The sequence below is a fragment of the Suricata suricatta genome, chromosome X, assembly GCF_006229205.1.
Source record: "Suricata suricatta isolate VVHF042 chromosome X, meerkat_22Aug2017_6uvM2_HiC, whole genome shotgun sequence".
Lineage (NCBI taxonomy): Eukaryota > Metazoa > Chordata > Mammalia > Carnivora > Herpestidae > Suricata > Suricata suricatta.
Window position 1 is genome coordinate 110953368 of NC_043717.1, and position 24923 is coordinate 110978290.

Genomic DNA, 24923 nt, shown 5'->3' on the forward strand with positions numbered 1-24923 from the left:
CAGTCAAGCGCACACATTTCCAAGTAGGGGGAAGCCGGGTCCCGAAGACCACATAGCACTGTACCCCAGTCTCCCAGGACCTATGCTCTTTTTGTCCTGATCCTCAAATGGGGGGAGGGCCAACCGTTATCCAGGATAGCGCCTTCCTAGACAAAGCTAGGGACTTTGCGATTACATACGCTCCCCTGGAGGCTTTGCCGTCACAGTGGAATCACCTCTGCAGGCTTTTTGGCTGGAGGGGCCCCAACATCATAGCCCTGCACTAAATGTTGAGAAAACAACCATCCACCCCCAAAAGGAAACCCCTTGCAGGGTCCATGTAGAGTACGTACAGCATGGATCAAAACTTTTGGATCCATAAGCAATGTTGTACTTTTGACTGGTAAGTCCAAATCTAAATTGTTTGGAGGTTCTTTTCTTCTGCGAGGTCACCCCAAACTAAATTGTTAGGTCACGTGGAGATCTGTTGTCCCTAATGGTTGTAAAAAGCTCTTAGTAAATAATAATGTGAAAAGTTCTGTAACCTAACCAAAGTAATTTAAAATTAAAATGCTAGAAGCAGATAATAGCAGGAACAAGACAAAGATGCCCACCATCACTGTTGTTATTCATCATTTTAATCTAGGTTCTAGTCAGTGTGAAAAGACAAGAAATGAAGTATAAACACTAGAAAGGAAGTGAGAATTATTACTTCTGTTTTTGAAATATTTTTAATGTTTATTTTTGAGATACAGAGAGAGAGACCGCATGAGCAGGGGATGGGCAGAGAGAATGAGAATCTGAAGCAGGCTCCAGGCTCTGAGCGGTCAGCACAGAGCCTGACACAGGGCTCGAACCCACAAACCGTGGAAATTGGGTGGAGAAGGCCTATCTAAAACTAATACTAACACCATAAAGCATCAAGAGAACAGGCTATATATATATGTGTGTGTGTCTGTATATATATAGCATGTATATACATATATATGGTACATGGTATAAAAATAAAAATTATAAAATATCTGATACACATTAAGTTTTCTTTGTACCTTGTTCCCCAACCACCCAGTTTCCCAACTCTGAAACAACTACTTCCATGTAAAATAACGATTAAATAATAAAATATTATTTATTGCTAAATTATTTAATAATGATATTATTATTTATTAAATATTGAAGACTTATTTCTATATTACCAAACACCATAAATAAAGTTGAAAGAAAAACATGAAAAATATAGAATAACATATGTGGTAGATAAAGAATTTATTTCCCTATGTAAGGAAATCTTTTTAATTAATAAGGAAAAAAAGCCAGCACGTTATTATTACTACTGTTTTCAGTTGAAAGTGACAGAAAACCAATTAACCAGATATATGCAAATTACAAAATGTATATTATTCACCTCTCAGTTTGCAAAGAGTTAAAAGATTGACAATAATATTCACTATAGAGCTTATCACGCACTGCTCACGGGCATTCAGTAAAAGCGTTCTAGAGAACAGTGTGCTTAATTACATCAGAATGTTACATGTGTATATTCTCTGATTCATAAATTCCACTTACGATTTTGACATGACACAGTTGGTGAAATACGCAAATATATGTATCCCTTCTTTAAAGCAGCAATGAGAATTAACCTGCTGTATAATGCTATTGCATCAGGAGACGTTCAGCTCCAAGTTGGAAAAAAATGGCATAAACTAAAAAGGGATGTATTATTTCATGTAATAAAGAATCTTAAGATAGAGTGGCTCTAAGGGTAGTTAAATCTGTAGCTCAATGGCATCATCAAAAACCCAGATTTCTTCTGTGTCTGTCATCTTCACTATGTCAGTGACCTTTTTTCCTGATCACATTGAACAAATAGATATCAGGCACTGATTGACTGTAGAGATACAATAATAAGCAGAAAACCAACAAATTCTGCTCTCATGTATTTACAAAAACTATACTGTATGTGTGCAAACAGTAACAGCACAGTGTGTGCTACAGAATACAATTTATGAAAAAGCTTCCTTTAGGTGTAAACCCCCAAACATTTCCTGAGTATGTTTACTATGTGACATTTACCAAGTGCTAAGAACTTTATATGGATTATTTCATTTCATCCTCACAATTCTATGAGTTAAATATTATCATTGAACCCATGTTGGTCTTACTCTGAAGTCCATACTCTTACCCACTATGTAAATAACATTTTGAAAAATAAATAAATAAATAAAACGTCTAGAAGGAAATAGACCAAACTTTTAACAATCATTTTCTTTAGGAACTGACGGACTGAATGCAGCTGGCAGACACCACAAGAGCCAGGAGAAAGAGGGAGGGAAACAGAGTCAAAGGGTGCATTGATAGACTGGCAATGGGCAGTTGTTGATTGCCTAACCGTCCTGGAGAAGTTGAAAATAGAGTTCATGAAACAGAGTAGACAGCCAGAACCTGTAATCGGGTTTCAGAGGCTGTAGAAAATTATATCATGGGGCCCCCGGATGGCTCAGTCAGTTAGGCCACCAACTCTTGATTGTGGCTCAGGTCATGATCTCCATCATGAGATCAAGCCCTGCGTCCTGCTCTGCGCCAATGGCCCAGAGCCTGCTTGGGATTCTCTCTGTCCTTCTCTCTGCTCCTCCTCCACTTATGCTTGCTCTCGTGCTCCCTTTGTCTCTCAAAATAAAAGAAAAATTTGGTCATGCTTCAGGATAGGGCCATGTGTGTATTTTACTGAAGTGAATAGTGAAGGTCATTGGATTACAATAGGGGAATAAAACAACCATTCATTCAAATATTTATTGGATATTCAAGCATACGTGTATGTTACATGTTGCAGAAACAATGGTGAACGAGATGAATTCTTGTTCTTACATTTGTGGAACTTACAACTGGGGAAGTAGGCAGAGGCCAGATCTTGCAAAGCCTCGTAGCCATGTTAAGAAATGTAAGGTTTATTTGGATTTTGTTCTAAATGTGATGAAAAATCACTGATGGGTAGTAAGCAGGAGGATGACTTGATCTGTTTTCTGTTTTGAAAAGACCACTCTGGCTGTTATTGAGAATGTATCTTGGGAATAAGAACAGAAAGGAAGGTTACCATTTACGATGATACCAAAGTAGTTCAGGAAAGAGTTGATAGTATCCTGGACAAAGGTGATAGCAGTGGAGATGCTTGGTGATAAATCTGATACAGGAAGTGGGGAGAAGTGATGAATGAGGGACACCTGCTAAGTTTCTATGTTGAACAAGGAGATGTGTCGTGAGTGGTGTAATTTACAGAGATGAGAAAGACTGGTGAGAAGGAACACATTCTCACAGAGGCTGATTTCATACTGGATATGTTGAGTGTGAGGAATCTGTCCATGCGCTCAGTGGGCAAGTTGGCTGTATTGGTATGATGCTCAGAAGAATGGGCTGGAGTCCTCCGTTGGGGAGTCCTCAATACCAAAACAACAACTGAAGCGGTGAGCAAAGGTAAGATTGTCAGGGAGAGGAGAGCGTGGAGAGCAAGGAAAAGAACCGGAAAAAAAGAAAAGGGAAGACTTGGACTCCCAACAGAACTGAGAACAGCTCCTTAAGGGGCCTGGTGTAGGCAGACATCATTCCACCGACACTGTGCTGACAAAGGTAACTCATGACTTCTGGCTCCCTTGAATCTTATCGATATACTGTAGTCATTATCTTTCTGGAAGCACTGCTGTCCACTCCTTCCTGTGAAACTACACTCTCCGGGTTTTCCATTTTCTCCTCCACAGCTTCTTTGCCCTTTATTATACACCGCAAACTCTGTTGTCCTCCAGGCAAGACGAAGGAGTTACAGTCTATGTTGAGCTGTCAGGGATGACTTCCAGAGCTACGTCTTCTCTACAATCAGGAAGCTGCTTGCAGATTTTGGAGGCTGTTGGTTTCAGAACTTGATAGAAGTGCAGGAGGAATCCAGACAGTTATCTCAGGAAAGAGAATTCCACAGAGAGTAACGAGCAAGTACAAAGGCCCGGAGGTGGGAATGTGCTTGGTGCATTTGAAGGTTTCAACATCTCCCCTAAGAGTCTGATTCTGGCTCCTTTTAAGGTAGACCAGCATAACCAGATAGATCCAATGTGGACTTTGAAAGAGAGGAGTCAAGGATGACTCAAAGGTATTTGGCAAAAGTACACAGAAGGACAAAATTGCTATTTACTGAGGAAGGAAAGGTTATGGGAAGAACACGTTTGCGGAGGAAGATTAGGAGCTTGGCTTGGGATATTCAAATTGATATGCTGGGTAGGCAGCTGTTTATAAAGGTCTGGAGCCCATGGGAAAGAGACAAGCTGGAGATATAAATTCAGGTCTCATTGGCTTTTAATGTGGTATTTACAGCCATGGGACTTAATAAGGTCACAAAAGGAATTAAGCAAAGAAAAGATGATCAGGTCCTGGAGTTATAAGGAGTGTTTTAAGGAGAAAGGAATATTAACTATATTAAATGCTGTTGCATTGTTGGTTTTTCCTTTCTACGTTCCTTCCTCACTCATTCACTCATGACTATAAAAATGGTAACGCTGTGCATAATTCAGCGTTCCTATGCTCAGACTCAGAAGCAAACATCCTTCCCCTTTCCCCCTCCCCTAAATATGCACCATCAGCTGCAGGCGTGTTCGGAACGATTGCGTTCCAATCTGGACCCCACACTCCAAGTGATCCTGACACAAAACGATGTCATAGAGTAGAATTCAAAACAGCTGAGGCAATTCAGCCTGCGGAAAAGATTTCCAAGGATGACAAATGACAATAGTTGTAAACAGCTACCTGGTGTCAGCAGATTCTCAGACAGTAGTGAGGTCTTTGTGACTTTCAACATGACGATTATATAACTTTCAAAAATCATATTCTCGTTCTGGCTTTGAGATGCCAGTGAAGACTGCTTTGCATAGTATGCGTCATATGTAACTGATAACCTACAACGGTTACCACCATGGTGACAGACTCTGGAAATAGCTTACAACACACACTTGGAATTTCACAGTCACATAATCAACCATTTTACTAAATACAAGCAAATTCTCATTCACATACAGTTAAAGAAAACATTTTTCCACATTTCATTACAGTGCACAACAAAGCGAGAAAGAGGATACAGTACATTTTATTCTGGAATATGAGACAATCCAATCCAACATGCAGTTGTAGTCTTTGTTACAAGTTAGTTGATCTTTTCTTTACCTATGTAGTAAAATAGCTTCTAAAGCTTTATCCTTAGTATCGTATTGACACCTGATTTTTTCACACTCCGTTTCTAAAACCCACTTATTGCAGTGACAACAGCACTGAATTCTACTAAAATGATTTTTAAAGTTTCTAGAGCTTGTTTAAGCGATTAAGCTCAGCCACCTTTGCTGGATCCTATGCTGAGTATTTTCAAACCTGCCTTTAAAAATGCAAGGAATGGAAAAAGTATACATAGAATGTCTTTTAGACAAGAAAACCATGAAGTTTTATTTCTATCCTTTTGTTTGAACTGACAGAATCCACTGAAAACACTCATTTATCCACTGGATACTCTTGTTTTCAGAATCTTCTTAATATAACTAAACATAATAGTTGATGAAACTCTGTGTAAATCCCGTTCACCATCTTTTATTTGCCTTCTAAAACCACAATGCTGGCAGCCTACTCACACCGCCCAGGCCAGGTCGAGTGAAACGAATGTAGAAGAGGGGGGGGGGGGTCACGTGTGGTTGATGCCGCAGGTTGGTCCAAGGCATTCGTGGCCATAATTCTCGTTATTTGGCTTCTTCTTTGTGGCCGAAGCAAATTCTCGAACTTTCAGATTCAGTCACATTCAAAGCAATTTACCACTGTCAGGCTTTCCTGTCACAATGGATATGAGAAACCTGACGATTCAGAATTGTTTTCTTACTGTGAAAAGTATGGCTTTTGCCTAGCTCAGCTGGCTACAGTCTGAAAAATAATTTAAAGCATGACCTCTCTTTGAGAAGGTAACGGAACCTTAAGCCAACCATTTCAGTTTTCTGACGCAGTTAGACATCTGTTTACCTGAGAATTAGGACCTGACTCTAGGGTAGACAAGAACCCAGCGTAGTATATGGCAACAGGTGGCCAAGGTCATTGTGAGGTGAGTGTTTACCCCCATCCCACTCCCATCGCTGCACTTGGTTCTTGTGCTAACACGTCCACTGTGTCTCGGTGATAAGGACACACGTGGCCCACGCGGTTTTAACGTCTTATAGTTGTGCAAGTACTCACTCGTCTAAAGCCCGCTTGTCAGGAATACCTGAATCGGCCTGACCTTCATTTCATGCCCGGGCGCCCTCACGATGGCAGCTGAGTCGTAAGCAAGAAGGAAACACCCTAGCGTGTAGAGATCATTTATTTACAGTCATATCTCTTCCAAAGCGAACAAATTAATAACAGGCCATTCATTGGACAGCAGGGACAAGCTGGTGCGGTGGAACGAGAACTAGGAGTCAGGAGACTTTCACCTTGACCGAGTGAGGAGCCTCCTGCTTCTTAGTTTACTCTTCTGTAAAATGGGGGAGAAACCTTAGAGGCCTGCTGTTAATGGGCGGGGCGGGGGGGGGCCACTTGCGGAGCAAATGTTGCCTCAGGGCTCTTGGCAGAGCCAGGCCCTGAACCGTTGCCGCCACCAACCAAAGGGACCCGAAGCTTGTGTGCTTTCAGGCCTTGGCTGCGTCTGCGGGGAAACCCCAGGTTGCGGGGCCCCTTTTTTCTACTTAGATAGGAATCTGCAGTTTCTTTCACACAGTTGGTTATTCTATCACAAGGGTGTGCGTTTTCTGGAATGTGACTAAAAAAACTATGTATAGGGACTTCTCTTTTCATATACACAGCTTTTTTTTTTTTACAACAGGCCTCAAAAGGGTCTTAGTAAATAGCTGGTCCGTGCCCCTCATTTTACACACGAGCTGTTTGAAAGCTAATTGGTACCTTTTCACCAACCCCTGCGCACACACTCCGTGTGGGATATTCTCACTGATTAAGTTGATCTCATAGTCTTTTTTAGTTTTGCTTATTGTTTCCAATGTGATACTTTACCCCCCTTTACACATTTATGTTTATGATCTATGAATGAGCTGAAACACCAAGAAATAGCTGTCCTGTCTGTGGGTGTATTTTTCCGGGGCCCAGCTTCCCAAACCTCAGCCCGTTGACATGTGGTCCACAGAGGGCGCATGGAGCAGCCACTGCTCCCAATGGGCCACAAACAGTGCCCGGAATGAGCCCCTCGGTCCCAGCACCCAGGCTCCCACATCCACCCCTCCCGCCCCTCACCAAAGGCCTGTCCGAGACCCCTGGAGAAGGAGGCTCACTTGTATGCAAAATGGAGGTTGAGTTCTCTTCAGTCACGCAAGATTCTCTTCATTTTGATCGCTTTTAAGTTCAGGTGGGAGAGCATGTTTGGGAAATAAAAGGGCTGACTAGCACAGACATCTCCTCTCTGACTTGACAACCTCTTCTGAAGAGTGAACCACATTTGGTACAAATCCACTCTTCACCCCTTCCCATCCCTCCTGGATTGTAATATCCCCCCTTTTAACCAGCTCATAGATGTCTCTCGTCAGGTCTGTGAAGGCTTTCTCCACGTTAATGGCATCTCGGGCTGATGTTTCAATGTACTTCATGCCGTACGCAGCAGCCAGTTTCTCTGCCTCGTGGCGAGTCACTTGCCTCTGTGTATCCAGGTCACACTTGTGACCCACCAGAACAAATACAATTTGGTAGGGCTGAACGTGTACTTTGGTCTCTTCTAACCACTCATGGACATTCTGGAAGGACCTGCGGTTGGTAATGTCAAATAAGAGAAGGCCACCTACTGAGTTCCTGTAGTAGGCGCGAGTGATGGATCTAAAACACAAGAAAAAAGTAAAGAATAAAGGCCACGTCCAAACTCCTGTCCTTCAGTGAATTCAGATCGTGCATCCTAGCGTGTCTGGTGGTGGACATAGTTCTTTTATAAAAATGATTTTCTTTTTTTTTTTTTTAAAGAATGGAATGCAGATGTCATTCTGTAATAATAATACACAGATTTTCAATCGGGCAAAACTTTGAATGGCATTTTCTAGAAATGAATGCTTTTGGCCTCACAGGCATTTTCCCTCAATTCAGGTGGGACCACAGCTCGCTCTCCCACCCTGGCAAAATGGGATACCTAAGCCACAGGTTAATATGAGGCAAAATGAAATAACGAGTGCTAAAGTGTTCTCTGACCTGGAGACCTCATTACAAGTTGTAGTAGTTGCAACCGGACCTGAAAAGATGACAAATGAACTTATGATAGTCGGCAGAGGTGCACTGCGGTGCGTTCCATTCTTCCCGCGCCTCCCTGCCGCGTGCATCTGTTATTGTTACCATGGTTTTACTCTAAGAGGGGTCCTCCATCTCTTCTCTGAGGAGAAACACATTTTGCTTTCTTCATTTTCTAGGCCATGTGGGAATGGGAAAAAGAAGAATGGTCTCCATAGGTCCTGACACACTTCAGAGAGGCTGATTCGGGAGCTACCGCTGTGAAAAGCTGCCTAAAGAGCCAAAATATCCCCATAAAGTGACATAATTTATTTAAAGCAATGTAATTAGAATATTTCTAAAACCTATTATACATGTGCTGTGCTTCTTCAACAAAAGAAACTGCCTATATTTTAACTTCTTGACTTGAAATATGTTATGGTACTTTGCTTAGAGCATATTGTAGCTTCTTAGAGGGTGTCGAATGATTTTTGCCTCCACAGTCACTTGCTTGAGACTACTGTGCTTTTGATCTATGTCTATTTTTAGGTTTTCTGTCTCCTTGGGTAAAAAAAAAAAGATAAACAATGAGTGACTCAACAGCTTAAAGCTTAGGACAAATGGCCCAGTGATAAGAGAACAAACATCGTCCAGGGAATTAAAGTCCAAGCTAGATGATGATAAGGACAAATGTTACAAATGAGTTCAACCAAGCAAATCAGCCTTGGAGACAGAAAGCATTTCTGATTCCCTTATGTGTAAAGACTCATGGAGAATGGTAGGTGTAATCAGAAAATTCACCGTGAACAAGGTTTTCATTTGTGAACAACTTGGTTTAGGAAATCAATGAGCAAGCTGTAGATCCCTGTCCAGATGCTGAAAGACATGATTTATATTAATGGTCTGTGGGTATTTGGAAGGTAACAAAGCCCTTTCCAAACACATGAGGCTACGTAAAAATTAAAACCTTCCATACATCAAAACGTTTTTCTTAAAGTTAAGAGACAAATGACAAACTAGGAAAATATTTTACAAACGTACATGACAGAAAAGGATTGATAATCTATAAAGAACTCTTACAAATCAATATCACCCAGTAAATAATAAGCAGTGGATATGAAAAGGCTGTTCATACAGAGATTGCAATAAACATATAAAAGACACCTTTCTTCATTGACAATATGAGAAATGAACTAACAAATTCAAAGTGAACCTGTGTGAGGACGTTTGGCACTGTGTGCTGTGCGGAAGTTGGGGGCGGTGGTGGAGACAAGTTAAGTTTGTGGTGAACTCTTCTCTCTACTCTTCTTGGACTACCTAACCAGTGTTTTCTGTGCTCAATTAGTGTTTGATAGATAAGTGAACAAATATTTATAAACACATTTGAAAATTAATAAGCACTACTGAGTCCTTTTGGTCCAGTGCCTGCTGCTTTCTGTGACTTTAGCTCACATTTTTCTCTCAAAGTTTTCTGTGTACACTGCTCTTTCTCACTTGTCTTTTTACAGGCTCTTTTCTCTCCCTGGGCTTTTCCTGTCTCTGCTGGGCTAGTTCTACTCATCACGGCCTCATCTTCTCCAGGTAGCCTTCTCTGTGTTCACACATATAATTACAGATGATACATACTACAAAGGAAAAACAAAGGGTTGTAAGAGAAAATTACACCTGTTTGTTGATTACTCATTATACGCAAAGCGTTATAGTAGGGAGGGAGCATACAAATATGAACAGGACACTCTCATGTAATTGCTGCTTATGTATCTCCTCCCACTCTGCCAGCACAGAAGTTCCAAGAGGGAAGGGCCTGTGTCTGTTTTGTTTACAAGTCATCCTCTGTGTGTTTCCTTGGGCTGTTTCCCCAGAAACAAGCCCAGCGTCTGGCATGCAGTGGATGATCACTGAATGTGTGCTGGTGGCAAGAAGGAATCAATAATCAGTATCTATTTCATGGAATTATGTGTGTGTTTCTCTATATCTCCGTGTCTGTATCTAGGTCTATACGTAGCTGTCTCTATGTACCACCCATCTATATCCGTCAGTTATCTTAGGTTGACCTGGGAACATTTTTGAAAGTATGTAGCATAAGGACTGAGATGGATAAATTACAGTGATCAATTCCAGTTAGTTTGTTAGCCACCAAGGGGCACATCGGTGGAATTGTGGTGCAAGTAATACGTATCATTGACCGGCCTTCCCTGCCAGGGCGCTTCTTTCCCTGCACTGAACTCCCAGGTAGCTGAAGGTGGGCTTCAGCAGAAATCCCCAGATGCTCGGTATCGTCCCTAAGGGGCCGCGACCAGGACCAGGAAGTCCTCATTCCCCAGGGGTTGTGCAAGCCCCGAAGACCCTCCCACTGCTCTCGGCCCGGGCTGCGCTCCCACCTGAACCTCTCTTGACCCGCGGTATCCCAGATCTGGAGCTTGATGCGTTTTCCTGGCTCGATCTCCACCAGACGGGAGAAAAAATCCACCCCCACAGTGGGGTCCGAAACCTGCGCAAAGCGGCCCTCGGTGAAGCGGCGAATCAGACAGGACTTGCCCACCGTGGAATCCCCGATGACAATGAGCCGGAACTGGTATAGCCAGATGGCCTCCATGGCCGGAGATCAGCGGGTCTCCTCGGCCCGGGCCGGCCGTGGGCGGCGAGAGGGGCGCCCAGCCGAGGCCTCGGAGCGCGTCGCTTGGTCCGGATCTAGAGCGGCCGCGAGCGCATCGCTGGCCTGGGAGCCCAAGGCGAGGTAGGCCCAGGCGCAGGGAGAGCGAGGGATGGATGCTGCGCTCGCAGAGGTGATGAAATGGCAGCAGCATCAGCACCACGCACTCTGACTCATCACTGACAACCGAGTTACTGTAATCCCGCGCGTAGACGCGGCGCCCGGGGCTGCCGCACTATCTGTAAAAGGAGCGCACACAGAAAGAGCCGCGAAAACAACTCCTTCCTTTCCTTTCTAATTCCTCCACCTACCTCCTCTTAATTAATTTTTCTCTCGATCGCCAAAAAGCAAAAGTCATACCTTTTCACTAAAACTAACAAAACAATGCAAGGATGTACACGAAAGATATGTCCATCATTATCTGACCCCCCCTCCTCCCCCAAGATAGGGACCATTCATTACCCTGACATTTGCTCTTTGCAATTAATAAAGAATCTTAGATGTTACTACCAACTCATTTTTCTTTTGCCGTGACAATGCTGCAATAATGATTCTTAGGCACACATCCTTTATTTCGATGACATTGAGTCTTTCAAAGGGGAAGACGAAGTGGAAGAGTATGAGTATTTTAAATGTAATGCATATGGACATTATACTTTGCAAAAACATTTACTAATTTAAATTCTACTTAGCAATGTGTGAAAAGACCATTTCTTCGCCTTTTTTCCAAGCATCATGTTATATTCTTTCTGAATTCTTGCCAGTCTGATGTAGTTAAATAAAAAGGTGATCATTGTTTTATTTTACATTTCCCTGACTACTAATGAGGTCAATACCATTTCTTATGCATCAACCATTTGCATTTCCTCCTCTGGGAGCTGCCTCTTCAAATCCTTTGTTCTTTTTTAAAAAACTGTAATCCCTTATCATTCATTGCCTTACTGAATTAAAAACAGCTTTACCGATACATAATTCACATACCATACAATTGGCTCATTTGAAGTGTACAATCCAATGCTTTTTCGTCTAGTCACAAACTTGTACCACCATCACCACAGTCAATTCTAAAATATTTTCAGGGGCGCCTGGGTGGCTCAGTTGGTTAAGCAGCTGACTCTTGATTTCAGCTGAGGTCATGATCTCATGGTTGTGGGATCAGGCTTCCCATGGAGGCTTATTGGGATTCTCTCTCTCTCTCCCTCACTCTGGCCCTCCCCCACTTGTGCACACACTCTCTCTCAAAATAAATAAGTAAGCACTAAAAAACAAAAAACAAAAAACAAAATATTTTCATCACCTCAAAAACAAATCATCCCTCTTTCATCCTTCCCTCCTGGCCCCTGGCAACCACTAACCTACTTTCTCTCTATAGATTTCCTTATAACCAGCTTCTTTCACTTAACATGTTTTAGAGGTTTATCCACATTCATTTTTATCACTAATATTCCACCATGTGGATATACCACATTTTGTTTATTTCTCAATTGATAGGCATTTGGGTTGTTTCCACATTTTGGCTATTATAAATAATGCTTCTATGAACATTTGCCTACAAATGTTTGAACACATGCTTTGAACTCTTGGGTTTAAACCCAGGAGTAGAATTTCTGAGTTCAATGGTGACTGAATGTTGACTCCTTCAGGGAAATGCCAGACTGTTTTCCATAGTGGCTGCAATGCCTGAGGGGCCTCGTTTCTCCATTTCTTTCCAACACTTGTTAGTTTCTGACTTTTTGATTCTAGACATGCTAGTGGGTGTGAAGTGGTAGCTTCTTATGATTTTGATTTGCCTTTCCCTGAGGACTAATATGACAATGTGCATATTTTTGCATTCCTATTGGCCATTTGTATATCTTCCTTGAAGAAATATATACTCAGATCCTTTTCCCATTTTTATTTTTATTTAAAAAATTTTTTTAAAGTTCATTTTGAGAGAGAGAGCCAGCAGGGGAGGGGCAGAGAGAGAGAGAGAGAGAGAGAGAGAGAGAGAATCCTAAGCACGGGGCTGGATCTCACAAACTGTGAGATCATGACCTGAGCCAAAATGAGGAGTTGGCCGCTTACCCGACTGAGCCACCCAGGTGCCCCATCTTTTTCCCATTTTTAAACTGGATTATTTCTCTTTTTATTATTGAGCTGTAAGCGTTCTTTATATATTCTAGGTACAAGCACTTTGTCAGATACATGATTTGTAAATATTTCTTCCATTCTGTGTACTGCATTTTGCACTTTCTTTAGGGTATTCCTTTGAAGCACAAAGTTTTAAATTTTGATGAAATAGAATTTTTTTGCTGTTTTGTTGCTTATGCTTCTGGGGCCATATCTAAGAGTACTTTGCCAAATCCAAGGTCATGAAGATTCACTCCTATGCTTTCTTCCAAGATTTTAACTCATACATTTACGTCTATGCTCTGTTTTGAGTAGATTTTTTATATATTTTTTATATATGCTGTGAGCTAGGGGTCCAACTTCAAGCACTTTTTGTTGGGGGGAGATTATTCCTTTCCCATTGATTTTGGCACCGTTGTGGAAAACCAGTTGACCATAGACTGTGGGTTTATTCCTGGACTCTTGATTTTATTTCGTTGGTTTATAACATATCTCGTATTATGCCAGTTACACATTGTCTTGATCGTTGTAGCTTTATAGTAAGTTTTGAAATCAGGATGTATGAGTCCTCTTCCTGTGTTCTTTTCCAAGATTGTTTTGGTTATTTGGGGCCTCTTTTAATTCCTTATGAATTTTAAGAGCGACTTATATTTTTCTGCAACTAAGGCAGCTGGGATATTGATTGGGATATTGATTTATAGATCAATTTCATCTTAACAAAATTAAGTTAAATTAAATCACCTAATGCTTGAACATAGAATATCTTTCTACATATTTAGGTCTTTCAAAATTTACTTTAACACTTTTTTTTCAGTTTTCAGTTTACAACTCTTAACACTTCTTTGGTTAAGTTATACCTAGGTATTTTATTTTTTTTGGTGCTACTGTGAATGAAGTTGTTGTCTTAATTTCATTTCCAGATTGTTTCATTGCAAGTGTATAAAAATACAACAGAGGGTGTCTGCAGTGGGCATGATAGCTTCAAGATTACTTCGTGGAGTTGGAGTACTGGCTGCACAGGCCCTCAGGGCCCACAGTCCCAATGGAGTCACCCTGCTGCGCTCCAACACATCTGGAGGCCGTGTTCCTACAGACATGAGCAGGTGACTGGGCTGGAGAGGGAGGTCGTGATGGCTGCACAGAGGGGACCCATGCAATATGCTGGCCCCCAGGCAGGTTCAGGCACCAAAGAAGACCCTACTTCGGTCCTATCACCAGCAAGCAAATTGTGCTGCATCTGTGAAGATGACAATACTGCCATCATCTGGTTCTGTAGCACAGAGGTGAGGCCCAGAGAGGCCCTAGTTGGGGAACCCATTAGCTGGTGCCCCAGCAGTTGGCCCACTGAGCCTTTGCACTAACTTACTCAAAATGTGCTGTAGGGGCGTCTGGATGGCTCAGTCGGTGAAGCTTCCGACTTCAGCTCAGGTCATGATCTCAAGGTTCCGTTCATGAATTCAAGTTGACTGGCAGCTCAGAGCCTGGAGCCGGCTTCAGGTTCTGTGTTTCCCTCTCTCTCTTCCCCTCTCCTGCTCCTCTCTCTCTCTCTCTCCAAAGTATATAAATGTTAAAAAACCGTTTATAATTTTGGATGTTGAGTTAAACTTGCATTCGTGGTGTAAATCCTACTTGATTATGGTGTATAATTTTTAAAATATGTTTTTAGATTTGATTTGCTAGAATTTTGTTGAGAATTTCTTCATCCAAGTTCATAATATTTATTGGTCTATAGTTTTCTTTTATTGTGATGTCCTCCTCTGGTTTTAGTATCAGGTTAATATTCGCCTCAAAACATGAGTTTGGAAGTGTCCCGTCCTCTTCTATCATTTGGAATAGTTTGTGAAGAATTGGTTTTAATTCTTTAAATGTTTGCTAAAATTCAAGTCATCTGGGTCTGTGCTTTTCTTTGTGGGTAGTACGTTAATTATTAATTCAGTCTCTTGTTATGAGTCTACTCAGATTGTCTTTTTCTTCCTCTTTTAAAATTTTTTTAATGCATTCTGTTTGACCAAATATATCCAAGTCTATAATCAACTTTATAATCAGTGACTCAATTTATAATCAATATAAATAATTATGAATGAAATGTGTGATATATTTTTGTACTACGCTTTGGAAATCTGGTGTGTATTCTGTACCTCCAGCAGGTCGTGACTTGTACCAGCTGTGGCGCCTGTGGCTTGTGGCAGTGCCTCCCCCCACAGCCTCCCCCTACAACTCCTTCTCAACCCCAGCCGAGCAGGCTCGCGCCCTAGGCCCCACCCCACGCATTCTCAGCCACCCTCACGGAGCCCAGCGGCGGGGGAGGAGTGAGCAGACGCTCCGCCCTGCCTGCTGCGCTCCGATGCTCACACTCCCCCCACCTCCCCACCCAAGTTCTAAAGGAACTGAAGGTCCCCCATCCCCGCAGGGTCATGAGGCTGGGTGGTCTGCCAGCTGGCCACTGGTGTTAAAAAGCCAGAGGCAGGAGTCTGAAGGCCCTGGGGGGGTCTCATCCCGAGTGGCCCTCTAGCCACTGTTTCCTCTTGAGTCAGCTTCACTAGTTTGTATCTTGGTAGGAATTTTTCCATTTCATCTAAGTTATCCAATTTGTTGGCATACGCTTGTTCATAGTATTCCTTTATAATCCTTTAAAAATTTTGTAAGGTCATTTGTACTGTCCCCTCTTTCATCTCTCATTCTAGTAATCTGCGTCTTCTCTCTCTCTTTTTTTCCTTGCTCAGTCTAGCTAAAGGCTTGTCAATTTTGCTCATCTTTTCAAAGAACCAACGTCCCCTTTTGTCGAATCTATTTTTAATTTAAATTTACTTTCCTCTTTTTTCTCTGCTATAATCTTTATTACTTCCTTCATTCTCCTTGATTTACTTGTAGTTTGCTTATTTTTCTCCAGTTTCTTAATGTATAAGGTTAGGTTATCGATATGAATTATCCTTTTTTCTTAACATACACATTTGCAGCTATAAATTTCCGTATGAGAACTGCTTTATCTGGATCTCATAAGTTTTGGTATCCTGTGTCTTTGTCCTCATTTATCCAAAAGTATATTCTGCTTGGGGCACCTGGGTGGCTCAGTCAGTTAAGCGTCTGACTTCAGCTCAGGTCAGGATCTCAGGGTTCATGGTTCGAGCCCCGTGTTGGGCTCTGTGCTGACAGCTCAGAGCCTGGAGCCGGCTTCAGATTCTGTGTCTCCCTCTCTGTCTGCCCCTCCTCTGCTCGCACTTTGTCTCTGTCTCTGTCTCTCTCTCAAAAATAAATAAACATTAACAAATTTTTTTAATGAAACATAATAAAAGTATATTCTGATTTCTATTTTGATTTCTTTTTTGAGCCATTTGTTATTTAGCAGTGTTTTGTTTAAAACTATTTTTTAAGTCTCTTATTTTAAGAGAGAGACAGAGAGCGAGAATCCCAAGCAGGCTCCGCACCGTCAGCGCACAGCCCTACATGGGGCTTGAATTCAGGAGTCATGATAATGACCTGAGCCAAAACCAAGAGTCTGATGCTTAACCGAGTGAGACACCAGGTACCCCATAGGAGTGTTTTGCTTAATTTCTATGTATTTGTGAATTTCCCACATTTTTTCTTGCTATGATTTTTAATTGTATTCCATGTGGTCAGAAATACTTTGTATGGTTCATAGCCTTTCCAATTTCTTGAGGTCATTTTATGGCATAGCATGTGGGTTTATTCTGGAGAATGCTCCATGTGCACTTAAGACAAATGTGTATTCTGTTCGTGGGTGTAGTGTTCTGTATACGCGTCTTAGGTCTAGTTGGTTTTTAGTGTTGTCCAAGACTTTTATTTTCTTCTTGATCTTCTATACAGGTGTCCTATCCATTATTGGAAGTGGAGTGTAAAGTGTTCACTATTATTGTAGAAATATTTCTCACTTTAATTCCATCAGTTTTACCCCATGTATTTTGGAGCTCAGTTGTTGGATGCTTAAATGTTTAGAAGTCTATTTTGTGTGGTACTACTGTAAACAATTCAGCTTTTTTTTTTGTAGTTGCTGTTTGCATGATCTTTTGCAATATATATATATGTATATATATATATAATTGTATTCCACGTGGTCAGAACATACATATTATATATGTTACATATATATAATATATATTTACTTTCAATTAGTTTGTATTGTGGAATATTAAGCATTTTTAGTTTTTATTTTTTTATTTTTTAAGCATTTTTAAAATTTAGATTTTAGTTAGTGAACGACAGTGCAATATTGGTTTCAGAAGTAGAATTCAGTGATTCATCACTTACATTCAACTCTCAGTGCTCATCATCATAAGCGCCCTCTTAAGCATTTATACTGTATATATACAGTTGTCTCATTTTTAAAAATCTACTCTCACAATCTTTGCTTTTTTATTAGGTTCTGTTATTGTAATCATTGCTATACTTGGATTCACACATGCCATTTTGTTTTTTACTTTTCTATATATCTTACAGGTTTTTTATTCCTCTATTCTTCATTTATTATTTTTTTGCTTTATATTAATATTTTTTAAAAATGAGGTATAATTGACATACAGTGTTATGTTAGTTTCAGGTGTACAATATAATGATTCAACAATTCCGTACCTCACTCAGTGCTCAGCATGATAGGCATGTTTTTAATTCCCATTCACCTATTTCACCCATTCCCTTCCCCTCCCCTCTGGACACCCCCAGTGCGTTCTCTGTAGCTAAGAGTCTGTTTTTTTCTTTGTCTCTTTTTTCTTTCTTCCTTCCTTTTGTTTCTTAAATTTCACATATGAGTGAAATTGTATGGTATTTGTCTTCCTCTGACTTATTGTACTTAGCATTATACCCTCTAGGTCCATCCATTCATGTTGTTCCACATGCCATGATTTGATTTTTTTCTAAAGTTTTATTTATTATTTTTGAGAGGAAGAGAGACAGCGTGAGCAGGGAGGGGCAGAGAGAGACTTAGATACAGAATCCAAAGCAGGCTCCAGGCTCTGAGCTGTCAGCACAGAGCCGGAGGCAGCATGACCTGAACCGAAGCCAGACACTCAACCAACTGAGCCACCCAGGCACCCCTCAAATGCCAAGATTTGATTCTTGTTTTAAGTTTTTATTTAAACTTCAGTTAATTAACATACAGAGTAATATTAGTTTCAGATGTACCATGATTCAACACTTCTTTGCAACACCTGGTGCTCATCACAAGTGCACTCCTCAATCCCATTACCTATTATTTATTTATTTATTTATTTATTTATTTATTTATTTATTTATAAATTTACATCCAAGTTACTTGGCATACAGAGCAATAATGATTTCAGGAGTAAAACCCAGTGATTCATGCCCTACGTGTAGCACCCAGTGCTCATCCCAACAACTGTCTTCCCCAATGCCCCTCACCCATTGAGCCCATCTCCCCACCTACAAGCCCTCCAGCAACCTTCTGTTTGTTCTCTGTATTTAAGACTTTGTTTTAAAGTCTTGTTATTATATTATTTTGGCTTACATTCCCTTATGTTCATCTATTTTGTGTTTTAAAGTCCTCATATGAGTGAAGTCATATGATATTTGTTTTTCTCTGACTGGCTAATTTTGCTTAGCATGATACCCTCTAGTTCCATCCACGTAGTTCCAAATGACAAGATTTCATTCTTTTTGATTGCTGAGTAATATTCCATTGTGTGTGTGTCTACTGACAGATGAATGGATAAGGAAGATATATATATCACCTCTTCTTTATCCATTCATCTGTCAGGGGACATTTGGGCTCTTTCCATACTTTGGCTATTGTCCATAGCACTGCTATAAACATTGGGGTGCATGCGCCCCTTTGAAACAGCACACCCTGAGATAAATATCTAGTAGTGCAATTGATGGGTTAAAAAAAGGGTATTCCTTTTCTTAAAATTTTTGAGGAGCCTCCATATAGTCTTTTCACCAGCGGTGCAAAAGAGATCCTCTTTCTCCACATCCTCGCCAACTTCTGTTGTTGCCTGAGTTGTTAATGTTAGCCATTCTATTTGGTGTGAGGTGCTATCTCATTGTGACTTTAACTTGTATTTCCCTGATGATGAGTGATGTTGAACACTTTTTCGTGTGTGTGATAGCCATATGGATGTCTTCTTTGGAGAAGTGTCTATTCGTGTCTTTTGCCCATTTCTTAACTGGATTGTTTGTTTTTTGGGTGTTGAGTTTGATAAGTTCTTTATAGACTTTGGAGACCAACTCTTTATCTGATGTATCATTTGCAAATATCTTCTCCCATTCCGTCAGTTGCCTGTTAGTTTTGCTGATTGTTGCCTTTGCTGTGCTGAAGCTTTTTATTTTGATGAGGTCCCAATAGTTCATTTTTGCTTTTGTTTCCCTTACCTTCAGAGACGTGTTGAGTAAGAAGTTGCTGCAGCCAAGGTCAAAGAGGTTCTTGCCTGCTTCCTCCTCTAGGATTTTGATGGCTTCCTGTCTTATGTTTAGGTCTTTTATCCTTTTTGAGTTTATTTTTGTATATGATGTAAGAAAGTGATCCAGGTTCATTTTTCTGCGTGTCGCTGTCCAGTTTTCCCAGCACCACTTGCTGAAGAGACTGCCTTTATTCCATTGGATGTTCTTTCCTGCTTTGTTAAAGATTAGTTGGCCATACGTTTGTGGGGCCATTTCTGGGTTTTCTATTCTGTCCCATTGATCTGAGTGTCTGTTTTTGTGCCAATACCATACTGTCTTGATGATTACAGCTTTGTAATACAGCTTGAAGTCTGGGATTGTGATACGTCCAGCTTTGGGTTTCTTTTTCAGTATTGCTTTAGTTATTTAGGGTGTTTTCTGGTTCTATACAAATTTTAGTATTGTTTGTTCTAGCTCTGTGAAGAATGCTGGTGTTATTTTGATAGGAAGTGCATTGAATATGTAGGTTGCTTTGGGTAGCATTGCCATTTTATCAATATTTATTCTTCCAATCCTTGAGCATGGAATATTTTTCCATTTTTTGTGTCTTCTTCAATTTCTTCCATAAACTTTCTATAGTTTTCAGTGTATGGATTTCCCCCCTCTTTGGTTAGATTTATTCCTAGGTATATTATGGGTTTTGGTGCAATTGTAAATGGGATCCATTCCTTGATTTCTCTTTCTGTTACTTCGTTATTGATATATAGAAAAGCAACCAATTTCTGTGCATTGATTTTATATCCTACAACTTTGCTGAATGCATGGATCAGTTCTAGCAGTTTTTTGGTGGAATATTTTGAGTTTTCCATATAGAGTATCATGTTGCCTGTGAAGAGTGAAAGTTTGATTCCCTCCTTGCCAATTTGGTTGCCTTTTATTCCTTTGCGTTGTCTGACTGTTGAGGCTAGGACTTCCAATACTATGTTAAATAACAGTGGCAAGAATGGACATCCCTGTCGTGTTCCTGACCTTAAGGGGAAGGCTCTCAGTTTTTCCCCATTGAGGATGATATTAGCGTTGGGTCTTTCATATATGGCTTTTATGATCTCGAGGTCTGATCCTTCTATCCCTACTTTCTTAAGGTTTTATTTTAATCAATAAAGGATGCTGTATTTTGTTAAATCCTTTCTCTACAAATATTGAGACGATCATGTGGTTCTTGTCCTTTCTTTTATTGATGTGATTTGTCACATAGATTGTTTTATGGATATTGAACCAGCCCTGCATTCCAAGTATAAATCCCACTTGGTTGTGGTGAATAATTCTTTTTAATGTATTGTTGGGTCTGGTTGCTTAGTAACTTGTTGAGAATTTTTGCATCCATGTCCATCAGGGAAGTTGATCTGTAGTATTCTTTAGTGGAGTCTGGTTTTGGAATCAAGGTAATGCTGGGTTCATAGAATGAGTTTGGAGGTTTTCCTTCCATTTCTATTTTTTGGAACAGCTTCAAACGAATAGGTGTTAACTCTTCTTTAAATGTTTGTAGAATTCCCCTGGAAAACCATCTGGCCCTGGACTATTGTTTTTTTGGGAGATTTTTTTTTTTTATTACTAATTCGATTTCTTTAATGGTTATGAGTCTGTTCAAATTTTCTATTTCTTCTTGTTTCTGTTTTGGTAGTTTATATTTTTTAGGAATTTGTCCATTTCTTCCTGATTGCCCATTTTATTGGCATATCATTGCTCATAATATTCTCTTATTATTGTTTGTATTTTTTCTGTGTAGGTTGTGATCTCTCATCTTTCATTCTTGATTTTATTTATTTGGGTCTTTTTATTCTTTTTGTTCAAACTGGCTAGGGGTTTATCAATTTTGTTAATTCTTTCAAAGAACCAGCTTCTAGTTTCATTGATCTGTTCTACTTTTTTTTTTTTTTTGGTTTTGAGAGCATTGATTTCTGCTCTAACCTTTATTATTTTCCATCTTCTGCTGGCTTTTGAATTTATTTGCTGTTCTTTTTCCAGCTCTTTAAGGTGTAAGGTTAGGTTGTGTATCTGAGGCCTTTCGTCCTTCTTTAGGAAGGCCTGGATTACTAGATACTTCCCTCTTATGACCGCCTTTGCTGTGTCCCAGAGATTTTGGGCTGTGGTCTTAATATTTTCATTGGCTTACATGTACTTTTTAATTTCCTTTTTAACTTCTTGGTTAACCCATTTATTCTTTAGAAGGATGTTCTTAGTCTCCAAGTATTTGTTATCTTTCCAAATTTTTTCTTTTGGTTGATTTCAAGTTTCATAGCATTGTGGTCTGAAAATATGCACGGTATGATCTCAGTCTTTTTGTACTTGTTGATGGCTTATTTGTGTCTCAGTATGTGATCTATTCTGGAGAATATTCCAGGTGCACTGGAGAAGAATGAGTATTCTTCTGCTTTAGGATGAAATTCTTCTGAATATATCTGTTAAGTCCATCTGGTCCAGTGTGTCATTCACAGCCATTGTTTTCTTGTTGATTTTCTGTTTAGATTATCTGTCCATGGCTGTAAGTGGGGTGTTGAAGTCCCCTACTATTATGGTATTATTATCAATGAGTTTCTGTATGATTGTAATTAATTGATTTATATATTTACATGTTCCACAGCTGGAGAATAAATATTAATTATATATATAGATATAGATTATAGATATAGATATATAATATATAATAAATATTAGATATTCTTGGTGGATAGACCCACTAATTATGATATAGAGCCCTTCTTCATCTCTTGTTACAGTCTTTATTTTAAAGTCTAGATTGTCTGATATAAGTATGGCGACTCTGGCTTTCTTTTGTTGACCATTAGCATGATAGATGGTTCCCCATCCCCTTACTTTCAATCTGAAGGTGTCTTTAGGTCTAAAGTGGGTCTCTTGTAAGCAGTATATAGGTGGATCTTGTTTTCATATCCATTCTGTTACCCTATGTCTTTTGATTGGAGCTCTTAGTCCATTGACATTTAGAATAAGTACTGAAAGATATGAATTAATTGCCATTATGTTGACTATAAACTGGAGTTTCTGGTGGTGCTCTCTGGTCCTTTCTAGTCTTTGTTGCTTTTTGTTTTTTGTTTTTGTTTTTGTTTTTTTTTTTTGTGTGTGTCTTTTCTCCCCTAAGAGTGTCTCCCTTCAAATTTCTTTAAGGGCTGCTTTGGTGGTCCTGAATTCCTTTAGTTTTGGTTTGTCTGGGAAACTTTTTATCTCTCCTTCTATTTTGAATGACAGCTTTGCTGGGTAAAGAATTCTTGCCTGCATATTTTTTCTGATTCAGCACATTGACTATATCCTGCCACTCTTTTCTGGCCTGCCAAGTTTCTGTGGATAGGTCTGCTGTGAACCTGATTTGTCTTACCTTGTAGGTTAAGGAATTTTTCCCTTGCTGCTTTCATGACTTTATTTTTGCCTCAGTATTTTGTGAATTATCCTATGATATGTCTTGTTGATGGTCAGTTTTTGTTGAATCTAATGGGAGTCCTCTGTGCTTCTTGGATTTTGTTATCTGTGTCTTCCCCAGATTAGGAAAGTTTTCTGCTCTGATTTGCTCACATAAAGCTTCTACCCCTTTTTCTGTCTCTTCATTTTCTGGGACTGCTATCATTCAGATGTTATTCCTTTTTATTTTTATTTTATTTTATTTTTTTAATAGTTTATTGTTAAGTTGGTTTCCATATAACACCCAGTGCTTCTCCCCACAAGTGTCCTCCTCCATGACCATCACCCCCTTCCCTCCCTCCCCCTCCCCCTTCAGTGTCATGCTAAGCAAAATAAGTCAGGCAGAGCAGGACAGATACCATATGTTTGCACTCATAGGTCTAACAGGAGAAACCTAACAGAGGACCATAGGGAGAGGAAGGGGGAAAGAGAGCTGGGGAGAGTGAGGGACACAGATCATGAGAGACTATTGAATACTGAAAACGAACTGTTATTCCTTTTTAATGAGCTACTGTGTTCTGTAATCTTATGTCATGCTCTTTTGCCTCTGTTTCCTTCTTTTTTCTGCTTCATTATTCTCCATAAGTTTGTCCTCTGTATTGCTGATTTGTTTCTCTGCTTTTTGCTTGCCACTGTGGCATCCATTCAAGATTGCAGCTCATTTATACCATTTTTAATTTTGTCCTAACTAGATTTTACTTCTTTTATCTATGCAGAAAAGGATTCCCCAGCCTGTATTTTTATTATCATGATTCTAAAATCTGGTTCAGACATTTTGTTTGTATCTGTGTTGATTAAGTCCCTGGCTGTCATTTCTTTCAATTCTTTCTTTTGGGGTGAATTCCTTCCTTTCATCATTTAGAAGAAAAATAAATAATAAAATGAAAAATAAAAAATTAAAATTAGAAAATTACAAACAATACACAAAATCAAATAAAGGATGCTTGATTCCAGGTCTGTTTTGGTGTTGTTGAAAGAAGTTTGATATAATAGAGAAAAAATTGGGGAAAAAAGAAAAGAAAGAAAGAGGAAAAAAGGAAAATGTTAAAAAATTTAGAAAGATGAGTACAATAAAGTAGAATAAAATAAAATGATGAAAGTAAAATAGCATATACAAATTTACAAAAATTAAAAAATATAGTAGAGAAAAATTGCTTTCTTGTAAAAAGGGAAAATAAAAATAATTTTTTCTCTTTCTGTATTCAAGAATAAGAAAGGAAAAAATAAAAAATTGAATAGATGGACCAGCGAACAGAATAAAATACAGTTGGAATTATATCGGTTTCCTCTTCGAGTCAAACTATGAAGAACTTTATAGTCTATCACCTAAGCAGGTGGAGAGACTTGTGTTTGTCAAGAGAGCAGTTGGCCCAGTTGGGCGGGATTTAGTGTAACAGCTCCGTTCTCCACTAGATGGTGCTGCTTAGCTTACTGGGGTGGAGCGTTATGGGGCAGGTCGCTGTGTGTACACATGCGCAGGAGGGGTGAAAATGGCGTCACTCAGCTACCCAGTCTCTGGTGTCACAACTCTGTGCTCTCCCCGACCAACAATCAAGCGCCTCCCCTTTGTCTCCAGCTTCTGTCCACTCCCTGCTTTTACGCTGTCCGTGACCAAGCAGTCAGCCTGCCAGGTGGCATCTCCCTCCCGAGTTTTATCTCAGATGCAGCTGTGTTTCCTGACCCCTCACTCCTGACGGACTTTGGCATTGACCGGGTCTGCCCCTCTGGGGGTGGGTCTTGCCGAGCAATGGCCAGTGTCGGCGACCCTTAGGAATGTTCGTGGGACCCTGCTGCTGCCCATGCCCAGAGACTGTGGCTGGATGCCAGTCCACCCCAGAAAAAGTTTGTGCGATCGCGTAGCGGCAGCGTTTCAGGGATTATGGAAAATCGCAATGCACGCCTGGGACCAGGCTTTACCCTTCATGACCTTGTTCCTGCACCAGCGAATGTGGTTGTTCTCTGGGGTCTGCTGGGACCTTTGCCTGTGGGGTGGCCGCACAGCCTCTACCAAATGTCCTCCCGGCCAGAGAAGCGTCTCTCCCCGCGTGGCCTGTGGACCCCTCGACTGTACTCTCTGCTCCTGGGGACTCGGCCTTCCCGCCAGAGCGCCGCCAGGTATGGA

The 24923-nt window shown here is 40.3% G+C and overlaps 1 protein-coding gene and 1 pseudogene across 1 annotated transcript; one reads left to right on the forward strand and one right to left on the reverse strand.

The window, feature by feature from the left end:
• Positions 1-4970: 4970 nt before the first annotated feature.
• RAB39B (RAB39B, member RAS oncogene family) lies at positions 4971-11016 on the reverse strand. Its single transcript, XM_029931019.1, has 2 exons — positions 10599-11016; positions 4971-7839 (listed from the first exon to the last, which is right to left on the reverse strand). Exons 1-2 carry the CDS (start codon positions 10811-10813, stop codon positions 7413-7415), a joined length of 642 nt encoding a protein of 213 aa, XP_029786879.1. The 5' UTR covers positions 10814-11016; the 3' UTR covers positions 4971-7412.
• LOC115283543 lies at positions 10812-14327 on the forward strand (annotated as a pseudogene).
• Positions 14328-24923: the final 10596 nt, after the last annotated feature.